This window comes from Corvus kubaryi, unplaced genomic scaffold (genome assembly GCF_017639235.1).
Source record: "Corvus kubaryi isolate FWS band 111438036 unplaced genomic scaffold, C.kubaryi_AGA036_p1.0 37357, whole genome shotgun sequence".
Lineage (NCBI taxonomy): Eukaryota > Metazoa > Chordata > Aves > Passeriformes > Corvidae > Corvus > Corvus kubaryi.
The window spans coordinates 3459677-3474333 of record NW_024581117.1 but is presented as its reverse complement, the minus strand read 5'-3'; the positions used below and the strand labels follow the sequence as shown (position 1 = coordinate 3474333).

The window sequence follows — 14657 nt, the reverse complement described above, 5'->3', positions numbered from 1 at the left end:
CAAAAGTGGCTTTCATTTCGATGTTGCCTGTAGTTTTCATATTCCCAGAATCTTTTGTCAGGCAATCATATTTACAAGGCTTTCCTGTTTCATCTTCCCCAACAAAAAATAATGTTTCTTTTCTGTGATGCCAGTACCTTGATATATGTGTAAAATGATGAAGAACTTATCATACCAAATCCAAAGAATATTTCTCAGAACAGTGTATTTATGAAGCAGTAGTAAAAGATGTACTGTTTGCATACACAAAGCTTGAAGATGTGCAGAGAACTTCCAAGGTGTACAGCAAGGATATTGCTTCAGAAGGTGAGGTAGCATGTCTCTTGTATTATATCAACACCATGACTAGAGTTTGTTCTCTTAACCTGTTAAGGAAAAATGAGAAGAAATACAGAATGAATGACAAACTCTAGACTGAATTAGTTCTATGATTGTACATAAGTTTGGGAGTTAAGTTTTTTACGCTCCGTGTCAATCTGTACTCAATTTGTCACAAAAAATGTAGGAAAGAGTCCTTCCTTTGTAGGAAAGAATACTTCCTTTGTTTACCTAGGCTTGACTGGTAAATTTGCATACCACTGCAGGTCCTATTGATTCTGCTTAGGATTTTGATGGGCTGTACTATAGTACCTGCAGTAGTAATCATGTTGGAGAGATAATAATATTATGATTTGTTTACATTTTTGGGAAGACTTGGTTGAAGAAAAGACACCATAAAGTTGTATTTATTCAAATGCAGTTGGAATCAAATGGTAAAATAAGTAATTATTTATAGCCTGTTCAGTTAAACTCCCCAAATTATCACATATTTATGAAAAGACATCACAGTCTAAACAAAGAAGAGCATGGAGTTTACATATTTGATAGTTGCACAGCTACCTTTTTTCTCCTCGCTGATCTCTAGTACCTGTCATTACAACTTTTTCCTTCTGTGAGTACACACATACATTTTCTGCATATCATCTCAGTGGTTTAGTCACATTGGACCAATGAGGGACAGGCTATATGTAGATGCTGAATTTCAAACAAAGGATCAGAATGTTGTTTTACAACATTGTTGAACTAGCATTACTGATTGAAAGCAAATGTACAGATACCTAGACTTTAAATAAATGGAACAATATATATACATATAAATAATTTTGTCCTGTTCAGTTATGTGTTTTGAGAATGGTCCTTTTAAGATTTTCTTTTAAAAAGTCATTTTATATACACCTTCTAGCTCTGATACTACTTTCTGTTGTAATTTTTTTCCTCCTCTTTTGCCTAAGTGCATCCTTCCTTTATCATTTTTTGCTTGCATTTTTTTTTCACTTGGCTTTGTTTCAGGTTTGCTTTAATGTGATTCCTGTGTTGTTTCATTGCTACAGAGGTTGTGTGTGTGGTCATTCAGTGCCCTGATCTTTGACTTTTTTTCTTGATAATAAAAAGGCTGTCTATTTAAGTGTCCACTGTCTATTTCAGCATCCAAATAAATGGTTAATTCTTGTCTTTTCTTCTTGAATAAAATGGATAATTTCCCGAGGTGGCTAAAATCCAATATTTGATAAGCCAACCAGAGCCTGAAGTTGGGGTAGATACCCATCTTGTCTGGGACACAAGCATTTATCTATGTATTTGAATGTCCTAAAATTAGCAGTGCTGTTCAAGACAATCCATCTGTTAATTTCATGTCAAGTTAATTTTTATGTAACATGACTTTGAGCCCAAATGAAACACTAAATTATATTTCTATCTCTTAATTAGGTGACTATCACCATGTATGTATTATTATTTCTACTCAATTGTTCTAAATTCTGGATAACCTTATTACTGGCGTTTTGGTTTTTTTTTACTTTTCTCCCCTGTAAATGCTGTGTGTTTTCAAGAAGTACATCCTTTTACCATTAAGTTTCTTGCTTATTAAGCAGGTTAAATAAAGCAGGATTAAAATGCACAACTGTTTTGCAGCTCTATTAATATTTGCTTTAAAAAAGAAATCTGGAAAATACATTGTGTTAGCACTGATTATACTTATAAAAATTTTGGGTTGATGTGAGTCTGAAGTTGTAAAAAGAATAGTTTAAAGGCAGTGTATGTTGTTCATATTTTATAATGACTTGTAATTTTAGAGTGAATTTTATTGCGTATGTGCTCAGCTGATTTACTGCACAGAGGGGTAACATTACCTGCACACAAGAGGGCACACTAAGTCCTCTGGAATATCATTGCAGAAACCCTTTTCAATTAGGGTAGATTAATATCTGTAGAGAAAATAATGAAAGCACACTTTGACTGTAGTGCTGTTTTTAATGTTAACAAGTGTTTTATATGAATATTTTATGTATGTGCCAGAAAACTTAACTAATCTTATGTTTAAGTCCTTTTGGTTTATTTTGGTAAATATTGTGAAATTCCGTGGCTGAAGATTATTATTGTTATTTAAAGTGGCTTAAAGAAAAGATCTTCTATAGTGGTCTTCTATTGCAAATGCGGAGAACACTGTTCCCTGGGAGTATATTTTGGTATTCTTATACTTAAAATGTTATATTCCTGTTCTTACTCTTTATTTCCTCCTTCCCTTTTCATTTAGTGTTTCAGTTCAGTAACAAGAAAAAGCAGCTCTATTGAATACAAAAACCAGTAAATTTCTGTGGTTTTAGAAAATTTGCTCAATGTAATGCCTTGGAATGCATGGAGCATAGTTGTATTGGCAAGACAGCTGAAGTTTTTTTACTTGTCTTTTCTCCATGGCCCTCTAGGGAGAGGCTGCCTACATTTTCTGTACACACCCAGTCAGGTACTGGGGTATAGCAGGTAACCTTCCCTAATTGCCTCATCCCAAGGCTGGCCTCTCCTCCCTATGCTTGAGTGCATAATATAGTACTCACATTTTGTAGAAGATGTCAGTATTATATTATACATATTTACAAATTAAACATGTGTTTGTGCAAAACAGAATCTGAATGTTAGTTCAGTGTTGGGTTTTTCCCCACCAAGTCACTTTATTTCTTTTCTCTATCACCAATAATTACCTGACCTGCTAGCAGTCATGAGATTTTGGTATTCAGAAAAAAAATCCAGATAACATCAAGTTCAGTCCACAGTGTAACACACAGACATCACAGATACATTGCTCATGTTGCCTGAATTTACTGAGCTATTTCAGTGAAAGAGAACCTTCTGATGTGAGCTTGTTGCCCTGGTATGGTTGCAGAAATACTGTAAGATTGTTAAAAATTGAAAGGAGGACTTTTCTCAGTTTGTCTTCGAAGAGAGCCCTGTAAGAGTTGTTTTTGACTACTAGAAAGCCATTGAGGTAGGGAGATACTTGCTATGTTTTTGTGCTTTTGTGAAACTAATTTAGGGATCTGTATAGACAATTTCTTGCCAAGTGTTTCACTTAGAGATAGTAGCTTGATAGCATGCCCTGGATTCCTACAAAACATATAACAAGTCTTGGGGGAGTCTGGGTGCTTGTCTGTGCTGACTTTGAGGTCTACACAAAAATTGGCTTTGGATGGTGAAGTCTATGATGAGGTGTAAAACTGTGAAATAATGTCTCAATGGAGTATCTGTTCTCTTAAGGCACTTAGAAGCAGGCCCGGCTGCTGCTGATGAGTGTCACTGAAATGCCCGGGAGAGAACTGTCTGTATTCCATCCTCTTGATTTCTATTCCTTGTCTAGAAAGCGGATGAAAAGGACTTAAGTGGGCTAAAAGTGCATGATTTTAGCTCAGTGGTCATAGCAAAACAGAGAATGAATGTCAGTTTAGCTTCTGTGATAAACTTCTGCCTATTGTTGCAACAAATGTTGGTGCATTTTAATATTTTTGTGCCTTTCTAGGTATTTACGTATTTTCCAGTGAAAAGACACTTTGTTTTCTATAAGGCGCTATTCTGAGTGTTGTGAATTCCCAGCTACAAAAATGTAATTATATACCTTAAGTATTTAATTATAGATTTAAAAAATCTTCATGAGCAATCTCAAAGGAATACTTGGAATGCACTCCTTGTAAATTGGCTTATTTTCTTGTAATTTACTAGAAGTGCTGATATGAGAGTTGTTGTAATGTGGAAAGTATATTAATCTGTGGACATGCATTTTATATAGGAATTTCTTACTCTAAAAATTTAAGACATATGAGGCGATTCATACTTACTCTTGTTATTTAAAATTCCAGTAGAAATATATCACTATCTTTTGATATATTTGAAAAAATGCAACTTTAAAAAAAAAAAGGTGCAGGATTTTTGTGAGTGAAGAGAGTCAAGAGTCAATACAAGTTGACTGTGGTAAGGGTTGTTTCTATTGATTTGTAAAAGCTGTCTAGAAATGCTTTCATTTGCGTTCTTAACTGAAAAATACAGCCAGTGGTTCTTGACAGCAAATCCTGAAGCCATTCTAGCCTGACGCCATTCTGTGGAGATACAATGACCCTTTAGCTGCACTGTTTGTAATAAAGGCAACTGGACTTTAAATGGGTTTTAGAATTAGTGCATTTCAGAAATGGTTGTGAGATGATTTTCTTTCTTCTTTTTTTTTTTTTTAGAACGCCAAGAGGTGGAGAAACTACAATTTTAATATCCTAATCTTATTCAAAATTGCTTTTGGCATTGGGAGGCTGAATATTCTCCTTCTGGAGTAATCATATTTAGAATTGTCTAAAGCATTGTAAAGCTGTTGCCCAATAGACGAACATGGAGACACAGCTAGACCCCATGAAGGATGACTTGCCCTTACTGGCAAATACTAGCTACATGCTTGTAAAGCACTATGTACTGGACTTGGATGTGGATTTTAAAGGTAAAGTTATTGAAGGCAGCATAGTTTTGTTCTTGGAGACTGGGAGCCAACACAGGAAAACCAGCAGTGCTGGCAAAGAATGCTGCCAGTCACAGTTTGATGAAACCTGTGAAATGAGGGCATCTGAACCCTGCCACATTCCTATGATAAATGTGCCTACCTGTTCATCTAAAACGGGATATAACGATTTTGCTATCAGTGGTAAAGAAGAAGAAGCTACTGCTGATGAAAATAGTAACCATAGCAACAATGAACAGGCTTCTGGGATTTCTAGTTCAAAGGACCCCTGTGACATAGAGAATCATGGAAACAAGGATTTTCTGCTGGTATTGGATTGCTGTGATTTAGCTGTGCTAAAGGTTGAAGAGGTAGATGTTGCTGCTGTGTCAGGCATTGAAAAACTTATAAGGCCTGCCAAGCTAACTGGTGTTTCACAGGAGCTGGAAAATCTCAGGAACCAGATTGTACATGAACTTGTGACTTTACCTGCGGATCGCTGGAAGGAACAGTTACACTATTCTACTCTCTGTAGCCAGGCACCTGGCTGTGGGGAGCTTGTGTTTAGTACTGGCACCTGGAGCCTGGAGATAAGGAAATCAGGAATTCAGACTCCAGCAGACTTTCCTCATGCAATAAGAATATGGTACAAAACCAAACCAGAGGGAAGATCTGTTACATGGACTACAGACCAGAGTGGCAGGTATGTAACTATTTGCTGAAAACTTTGTATGCAATAAATTTAAAAAGGTGCAAGAATGGAGAATCATGTAATTGCTGAGCAACTGTGAAGACGATGAGTACACTCTTCCACAGTTTTCGTTTAATTCTTGGTTTGAATCCTTTTGCTGTCCGGTAGAAGAGCAGACAAAGTCTCAGCTTGTGAAGCCCCAATGGACTTGAAGATCTCAGGCCCGTGTTAGTGTTTGTGTGTGCTCCTTCTGATTGGGAGTAAATAACTTGTGTGTATTTCAAAAAGTGTGTGCAGGGAATAGGGAATTATCATTTAGGGTAAGAAAAGGTATGAATGACAGGTTATTTTCACTGTAATACTTTGTGTTCTTTTTCCTTCCTGGCTTACACAGCATGAAGTTCAATATACATAACATTTAATAGAATTACTTCACAACTAGTCCTTTATCAATATTGTAATCAGCTTAGAAATGCAGTCTTTTCCGTTTAGTCTCTAATAATCAACTTTCAAAATCTCCTTCATCTATAATGTTAAGTACATTGATGATAGCAAATGGACTACAGACTGAAAGAAGAACTGGCATTGTATCTAGTGTTAGTGAAAAGTAATAGGTATTTACAGAAGCCTTCAATATAAGCATTTTATAGAAGGGAAACTACAATTCACTCTTGATTCCTACAACTGTAATTGTTTTATTACAATGTTCAAAGGTGGATTTTAATGGCTATTATTTCTTTATGATGTCTAAAAAACAGGAACAAAGTTGGAAGATAAGGAACAAATTTGACCTAATTGAATACTTGCTGTTCATTCCCAAACAAGAGATACATGGTTACCTTTTATTTCAGTTATGCTAATATAAATTAAGTCTTCTCACTAGCATCTGTGTTGGTGAGGAAAATGAGGCCTTTTAATTGTATTTGTGGTGGTTGGGGAATTCTGCTACTAATCTATTAGTACCATCAAGTCCAGAAATGTCTAAGTCATGTTCATTATTTCTTTCCCTTCCTTTTCCCTGAGGAGTTATTTTTGGTATGAGTTTAGGAAATATAACTCCTTATAGTACCCTTAGATCTGAAAATTCTGAATTTTGACTGCACGTGAAGGTAGGGCAGTTGCCTGTGATCACATGTCTATGTCCACCTGCCCTACTAACAATGTTAGCAACACTCGGCTGGTATAGGACTCCTCCTCTGTGTGTTTTGAGCATTTGGATGTTTCTTTTAAGCATCTAAATTGCAAACAGTTTTGACTCCTTATGATCCTTTCATTGCAAAGCATTGTTCTTACTTTAGTGACATTTCATGGCAGTTGTACACAAATGGATGGAATTTTATGGATCAATAATGGAGCAGAAAAAGCAGGCTTGACATGGATCCAGCAGTTTGATGGTAAAAAATAGTATAAACTGATTTATTTTCAGGCTTGCATAGGGTATTCCAAAAACTAATGCCTGTCAGAAAACGAGTTTTCATACCACAGTCATTAGAATCTTTCTTGGTATCTTTTTAAAATCAAATTCTATGTGTGATGAGCCCATAAACATAATGGTAAATCTCATCGTGTTGCCATAGGAGGATTCTTCAAATTGTTCAAAATTATGCACATGATGCTTTTTTAGACAGATGTCAAATCCATTGCCAAAGGAGTCTATACTGTGGTTCCAACCCTGGAGAAAAGTAAATAATGAAGTACTGCTTCTCAAAGTACACTTCCTATATGTTTCTTCTAATTTAACACTAGTACAATGTTTTGAAATTTAGCTTATGCACAATTTTATCAAGGCTTGCATTTTATTTGTTTTAAAGAATGATATATAATACACCAAAAAAACCAGCTGAAACAAAGCTGTGTAGGATGAGTTTAGGCAAGTTCAGATATGTGTATGCAAATGTTATCAGAGCAGGGCACACGTCTGGTTTTAGTACAGGAACGGAATACATGGAATTTCAGCATTTCCCTGTCTGAGCTTTTGGGGCCAAACAAAAAGTCAACCACAGAGCTAACTTGTGCTAGTGGAAAGAGGGAAGGAGGGGAAGTATAAAGGAATGACCAGGAAGCCTACCAAAACATACTTGATGAAAGGGACACTCTTGACCTCTCTAAAGTTGAATGCTAGTTCCTTCCATCTCTGGTATGATGACACAGGTGTGTAATATGTACATCTGGGTAATAAGGCATATTAGGCAGCCAATCTAACTGAAAATAAATAGAGGGGGAAAGAGAAGAGAGTAAGATTTGTTTGGAAAACACTACTGAGGTTAGTTTGGAAGGTAGAGTTATTTACTACAAATTAGAAAATGTGTCATGAAAATAGATGTTTGTTTTTCAGTGGCATGAGTAAGCATCGTTCTGGGCTCTTGGAAACTGGAAATTCAGGAAGGAAAGAATTTGGTTTTCTTCATAGGCAAGGTTTGGTAGAATAAGATAGTCCAGAACCCTGGTACATCACAGACTAAATCCTAAGAGGCTACCCTCAACTGTGAGGAATTCTCTACAATTATTTTGTATAATTTTGTTCCCAGTGTTGAACAGTTATATTTGAGCAATTAATGAAGCAGTTTGGAGTTTGTTGGATTACTCATGTGATATGAGGTGATTTCTAAAAACTAACAAATGGCATGAATAGAATGGAGAAGTAAAAAAAAATTTTAAGAAATAGGCAGACCCTGAGAACAAAATAAATGGATTTGATATTCCTGGAAATGTGGAAGGCAATAAACAAATATTTGTAAAAATTTTAAATTATCTCCTCTGAATTAGTTGTCCTGACTAAAAGGAACACAATGGGAAATATGGGTATTATTGACAATGGGAAATATGGGTGTTTTTTTCAACAGTCAGTAATACCCATATTTCTCACTGTGAGCAAGAATACCTGCTCTGATGGAATCTGATGACAATCACTGGCACCTTGCAGATATGTAAATTTTTAAGGCAGAATAAAAAAGTTGGTGTGATTTAGATGCCAGAAAACCCTGCTGCTTCGACAAAACCAAACAGTACCACAACTAGTACTTGATTTCTCCAGTAGTCTGGGTGGCTGTTCACTGGGAATACAGGCCCATGTTTCTCAAGGCCTTCTTAAATTGCACCTTTCATTCCTGTTTTGCTGGAAGATCCGCTGGCCTGCTATTAGTTAAGCCACAGTAACTTGATTGTGCCAAGGACAGCTCTGGATCTAATAGCACAGATAGCAATGACAAGACAAGAGGGCAAAAATATCTTCAGAATATATTTCATCTGTGACTGTCAGTATTTCCAAGTTCTTTTTCTCTGTATAGTTTGAAGTTGGCTTTAGAGAAGGAATAGCTTGAAAGGAAAAGCAGTTTGGAGGAGAGTAAATAAGATGCTAATATCTTAGCCATTGCAAGATCAGTTTTGCCCTAACAACTTGTCTCCTACTTTCCAAAGTGTTTTGATTTTTAAACTTAAGTGGTGAAAGATACTGATCAGAATATTTTTAGCCTCAAGTGTTCACAAAATAATCTGTTTTGCTCCCATAATATTTAACTTTAAATATCATAGGTTTTAAAAAATTCAGTGTAGTGAAGTGATGCTTTCAAGATTTTCTTTCTTTTACTGGAGAAACCTATTGACTGTGGGTTTTTTATATAATTTATAATTGAAAAAATAGCTTTTTTTCCCTTAAGATAAGTGGTGTTGTTATGCAAGTAATAGGAATTAAGATAAAACTAAAAAATGCAAAAAAATAAGTAAACCAGGAATCATTAAGTCCATCCACCAGCAAGACAGAAGGAGTTAGTGAAAGGCCTTGCTACCTTCCCAGCTGTAGCTAAGTGGGTAGTAAGAAGTTGACTGGCATGAAATACTGCAGCTGAAATTGGAAAGGGTTACTAGACAGAGAGGTTCTGCCAGGGAGCAGGTTAGAGAAACTGCAAAAAGAGCAATACTACAAGGAAGATTGCTATGTGAGAAGCAAGGAGGCTGAAGTTGATAGGAAAGAAATTCATTCTTTGTATTATATTTCCTGTGATTGAGATTCCCAAAGACAGGTGAGCTAGGGTGCAGTACCTGTAAGATTAAATGTAAAAATATCAGGATTTATTGAGGCTTGGACTAAGGAAGACTCAGAACCAGATCTAGTGCTGAATTTGCATGAGCTTCCAGGTTGCTAATCCAGGAGATTGGATTAATGATAGTGAAAGCACTACTGGATGATAGCAGGGAGGTATCACAGGTATTGGTGAAGCCCTGCAGTGGCATCATCACAAGATACTCAGAAGCCTTCCTTGACTTTTTGGGTCCAACTGGAAGCTATTGCTTGAGGCTGGAAGACTCATGCAAAAGCAGGAGAGGGAAAAGACTGGGGTAGTGTTTTCTAGTTTGTAATTAATCTTGCTTTTTTGTCTTAAATTAGTTAGATTGTACTTTGATTGGTTCATGTCATACAGGTTTGAAACCTACAGAGCTGAAGTTAAAGAAAGAAACCACCTCAGTACAACAGCATCTTTTCGATATGGAACTTAATTCAGTCTGTCTTATTGTAATTCCAACTTCAATCTCTTTTCCTTCCATCTAGGCCGTGTGTTTATACGATGGGATCACCAATAAACAACAGAGCCCTCTTTCCATGCCAAGAACCACCCATTGCCTTGTCAACATGGCAAGCCTCGGTCCGAACAGCTGCAGGCTTTGTTGTGTTAATGAGTGGTGAAAACTCTGCAGAACCAGTCCAGCTTCGAGAAGGTGAAATATGTTTTTCATGGCAAATTAATTTCAATGTTTTATAATTAGAAATAAAGCTTAGTAAATACGTGATTTGTGAAAGAATGAAGTTCCTAACCTTAAAAGCACTTCTGTGGCTCTCTGTAATCTCCTGGTCATTCTGTGGAAAAGTTACCTGCTCAAGGCCTCAGGATAACTTTGTAAGTAGTCAAAGTATCTACATTTCTTCATTTCAGAGTGTTGCTTACTTTTTTCCCCTCTGTATTTCCAAACCTAGATTTCACTTTTTGTAAATTGGCTTTATTTTGATCACAGTGTAGTTGAGTGCTTTGTAGATGAAGTGCCTTATCAGGCTCTCAACAGTTTCAGGCCTTGGTAGATAATTATCTTTCAGTTTTAGTTGTCCAGTCCAAGTGTAGTTCAGCATGTGATTAGAAGCAGCCATTGTGTCATAGCTGTTTCCTGGAATACATGGAATAGCTGAAGAGTATCAGGTCAGTGCCCTGAAATTCTGTTCTCTGTGGGGTTTTTTTGCATTGATAAAACATACTTTTTTCAACAGTAAGCAAACAAGCATTTCTTCTGTGTTGGTTATACTTTTATCTAAACTTCTTTCTGCACAGAGAAGTTTCTAAGGCAGTTCTACATATAATAAAGTATGTCTTGCTCAATTAGTTTTAATCTGTCAAACTGGGTCAGTATTTTCTAGCGTAAGTAGTTCTGATGAGAAGTAGCATATAAAAAAAATCCTCTGTTCCCCTTTAAATAGGCAGGTTTATTCTTGAGGGGAAAAGGAAGGAATTGAAAGTCTCCTTGATTTGAGAACCATCAGTTAATCCATTTGCATGGAATTGTCTGGTTATATTTGGCGATATGTGAGGCCTCTTTCAAGGCTTGTCTCTGCTGATGAAATAGGGAAAAGTGCCATGAGGAGCTGCTCAGCTCACGTGGAGAATAATACTTTCCTGTCTCAGCATCAAGAAAGCAAGGACACTCTTGACTTAAGACTAGGATAACAGCTTTTCCATCAGCATTTAACTAGTTTAGTGAGAGGCCTCATAATCTTGCTTACATACAGGTGGAAATGACAAACCAGCAAGCTGTTTGGAACTGTAAAAATGTACAAAACTAATACAGAGGCAGAAAGGGAAAGGAATAATATTCTGAGGAATGTTTTAAAACCCAAGTAAACCCAAGATTTAAGTGCTAATCTGAAGCCTTGAATAAATTCTTAATGAATTTAGGAGTACAAATTCATTAGTTTAATTAATAGGACTTTTAAGAGTTAAAAAGTTCGAAATCGTCTGTTGTGGGGTATGCCCAGCCCCTGCCCTGGAAGGAGGCCTGCTGAGATAAAGAGATTGCATGACTTCCCAGCAAGATCCCCTTGGAAAAGGCAGCACTTCCGGTGAGGGTGAGAGAAAACAAGAACCATGATCCTCTGAGAGCCCATATGTAGACTCTTTGTAACCCATTGGCTTCTACCCTCTCATACCCACCCTTGTATCCCTGTAAGATCTACCCTTCTCCCCCTTTGAGTTTGGAGAGCTCGTCCCTAGCCTCCCCTTTGTGGTGTGTGGACTAATAAAACTGCCTCATGTGGAACTGCTAAATGAGCCTCTTGTCTCTCTCCTCCCGGTCTAGCCTGGGGTTTGCCTTGCAGAACAAGAGCTGAAGTCTTGCTGAAATCACTAGAGAGCTGACAGCCTGCTGAGACAGGCACCTTTCTGCAGAAGCACCCCGGCGGCTGAGGGAGCACCGTAGAGCTCTGGAAGACTGTCCCTTGCAGGACACTCTCTCTGGGTTGGTCACGGCTTCCTGGGTCTGAGCCCTAGAACCCAACCCAGCCCCAATAGTCTGTTGTTCTAAATAACCTGTCCACCTAGATCTTGTAGTTTGGCAGTTATGGAAGATACATGAAAGGTATCCAACTTAAAATTTTGTCTTTACACACCAAAAAGCCTTTCAGGGTAGCTTCAATTTAAATAAGTTTGCCAAGTTGTTTACACGTGGTATGCTGTTGCTGTGCTACATATTTATAAAATCATACGTAACTAGCAGAATAATAAAATGTATTTTTTAAAGTGCAATTTATTGGAAAGAATTAGCATTTTGGTAAGCAGTTGTGAATAAATTTATTCTGAATAATTTTTTCTTTCAAAAGTCATACTTGAAACCAGTGTGCAGGCAGACAATCAGAGAACAGCAAGCACAGTTGATTGCTTCATGCTTTTAGAGATCTGCATTCTGCTTCACAGACACACATCTCTACGTGTACGGATGCAGTAATCCAGTGCATAGCTGGGCTAGATGTACTCTCATGTGCACTTTCCACATTTACCACTTGTATTTGCAGGTTTTGGTGAGAGTCTTCCTCCCATATATGCCATTTTTGCATTTTGCCTCCTACAAAACTTGTGGTTGATACTGTCATATGAAATAGAGTGAAGCCACATTTGTTTGAAAATACTGATAGAATACTTACACAAATTGAAATTGTAACTATTTGAGTATGACCAAAAATCATACCTTGCATTGTTTATGGAGTACTTAGAGAAGTTGATCAGAAAAATACAATTAATAATGCTCTTTGGGAGAAAGCTTGACAGGGAGCACTAAGTGTGTGTAATGTGAGCCATTTAAACATTAGATTTATTTTTCTATACTTGTCACTTTTACTTTCCTTCAGCACATTACTCTAACACATAGAAGCTGCAAATACATTTAATCACAAACACCTTTCCACTTGTTCAATTCATATTCAAGAAGTAGGTATTTAGCTATTGTGTGAAATAGACTGGCATGCTTTTTGTGTTGTTACTCTACTGCTATGATATCCTTGATCTTGTTTTAGCATCTGCACTTAAAGTGAGGAGTATACTTGTACTGAGAGAAAATATGGTGCTAGAGAAGCCGCTGCTACTGCTATGTAGTCAGCAGCAGCAATAGTTGCTTTTGCTTGTGCTCCTCACTTTTCACAAGGCAAAACAAGAGAGTGCAGTACTTGTGTTGATTGATTTCCAGTGTGTATCAGGGACTACAGCAGAAGAGTTGAGAGCCCATCATTCCTCTGAAACAGTGTTGAACTAATTCTCTGGCATAAATGTGAGGGAACTCTGTGGGAAGTTCTGGTTTTCAGATGAGATCAAAAAATCCCTACAAGTTACAAAAAGTTTCAGAAAGCTGGAGGCTCCTTAATCCTGGTGCTCCAGCCAAAGAGTAGTTTTTACATAACTACTTATTTAGCTGCACGTTTTTATATTAGCACTAGCTCTTACCTTGTATATCAGTTGCTGTATGGAGCTATCTCACCTTTTCCCTAGAGGTAGTGGAACTTTGTGGATTTTACTAAATGGTAAACATCAGCTGTATTTTGTGGGTTTTGTGTTAGTGCAAACTATTTTACAAAAAATGCACTGATAAGTAAAAAAGTTCATAATGTTCTTGCACCTGGAATTAACAGATATAAGGCATTTTTTTTTCAGTTATAATGAATTCTTCAGAATTCAAACAATTTTAATGATTTCAAACATAGCTGAATGCATTAAAAATTCTAGGAAGTAATTGCATCATTCATCATTATTATTTCAAGTAGGAGAAATAAACGACCTTTAAATTGTTCTTTTACACAATTCTAAATAGATTAAAATTTCCTGCTCTTGTTAAACATTTGCATGGAAAGTTTTTCACTTTTAATTCATAGAATAGGTGATTGTTGCTGTATGATTTATGCAGTTATGATACAATAGATTTGTTTTGCAGAACTGAAAAAAAATTTAAATTATTTTCAGAAAAATGGGTACAGAAAAAACCAAAATATTTTGAAATTATTATAATTGCCAAAAACAATTATGTGTAGGAATCGAGTATTTTTAAAATTACAGTACAAGTAGAAGGACCAGGGTGATCAACCTCTGTTTTTCCTGTGGACTAACCCCAGCCCAAGCTCTTGTTTTTCCCAGTGTGTTCTTGCTTAGTCTGAAGATGTTTTTATGGTACAACACGCTGTATTTGGTAAGGAAAGCCACCTCCCCGTTTCAGCTGCGCTGTTGTCTGTTACCCTAGAGATGGAGCTGTCTCCAAGGTTGACACTGAAAAGCACAGCGCAGCCAGAGGACGGGGAGAGCAGCGAGAAGGAATTGAGTGACGCTTGTGATCCCCATCTATGTGCTGGGATAGATCATAGGATACAGATGAAGGAAAGCAAAACAAATTCCACTGACATGAAGACAGTGTAAGGAAGGAAGTGAAGTTATGGGATAGGTCAGGATGGGAGACAACCTTACCAGTAGTGAGAGGACAAGACACAAGGTCAGTGAGTTAGTTAAGCTGTCTTTGAAACAGTGCTTCATGGTTGTCTCTACAGAGAACTTTTGCCAGCCAAAAGACCATTTCAGTCACTGATCAGCAAATGCACTATTTTCCAACCTGAAGGATTCCATGGCTCTATAAAGAGAACTCACTTGTCATGCCCATGCATGTGATTTCAGT

The 14657-nt window shown here is 37.0% G+C and overlaps 1 protein-coding gene across 19 annotated transcripts in view; it reads left to right on the top strand.

Annotated features, from left to right (window-relative positions):
* The window catches only part of LOC121667187 (aminopeptidase O (putative)), a 244882-nt gene that overhangs the window by 14104 nt on the left and 216121 nt on the right, over nt 1-14657 (top strand). For 18 of the 19 annotated variants that reach the window (XR_006016948.1, XR_006016949.1, XR_006016953.1 and 15 more), the window contains exons 2-3: nt 4533-5486; nt 10021-10187. Coding sequence is in view for 12 of the 19 variants with exons in the window: in XM_042033591.1 (XP_041889525.1) it covers nt 4681-5486; nt 10021-10187 (973 nt within the window). In the remaining 7 variants the exon portion in view is untranslated. Of the gene's footprint in view, nt 1-131; nt 307-4532; nt 5487-10020; nt 10188-14657 lie in introns of those variants that run through there. The other variant, XM_042033588.1, reaches the window with a different exon arrangement.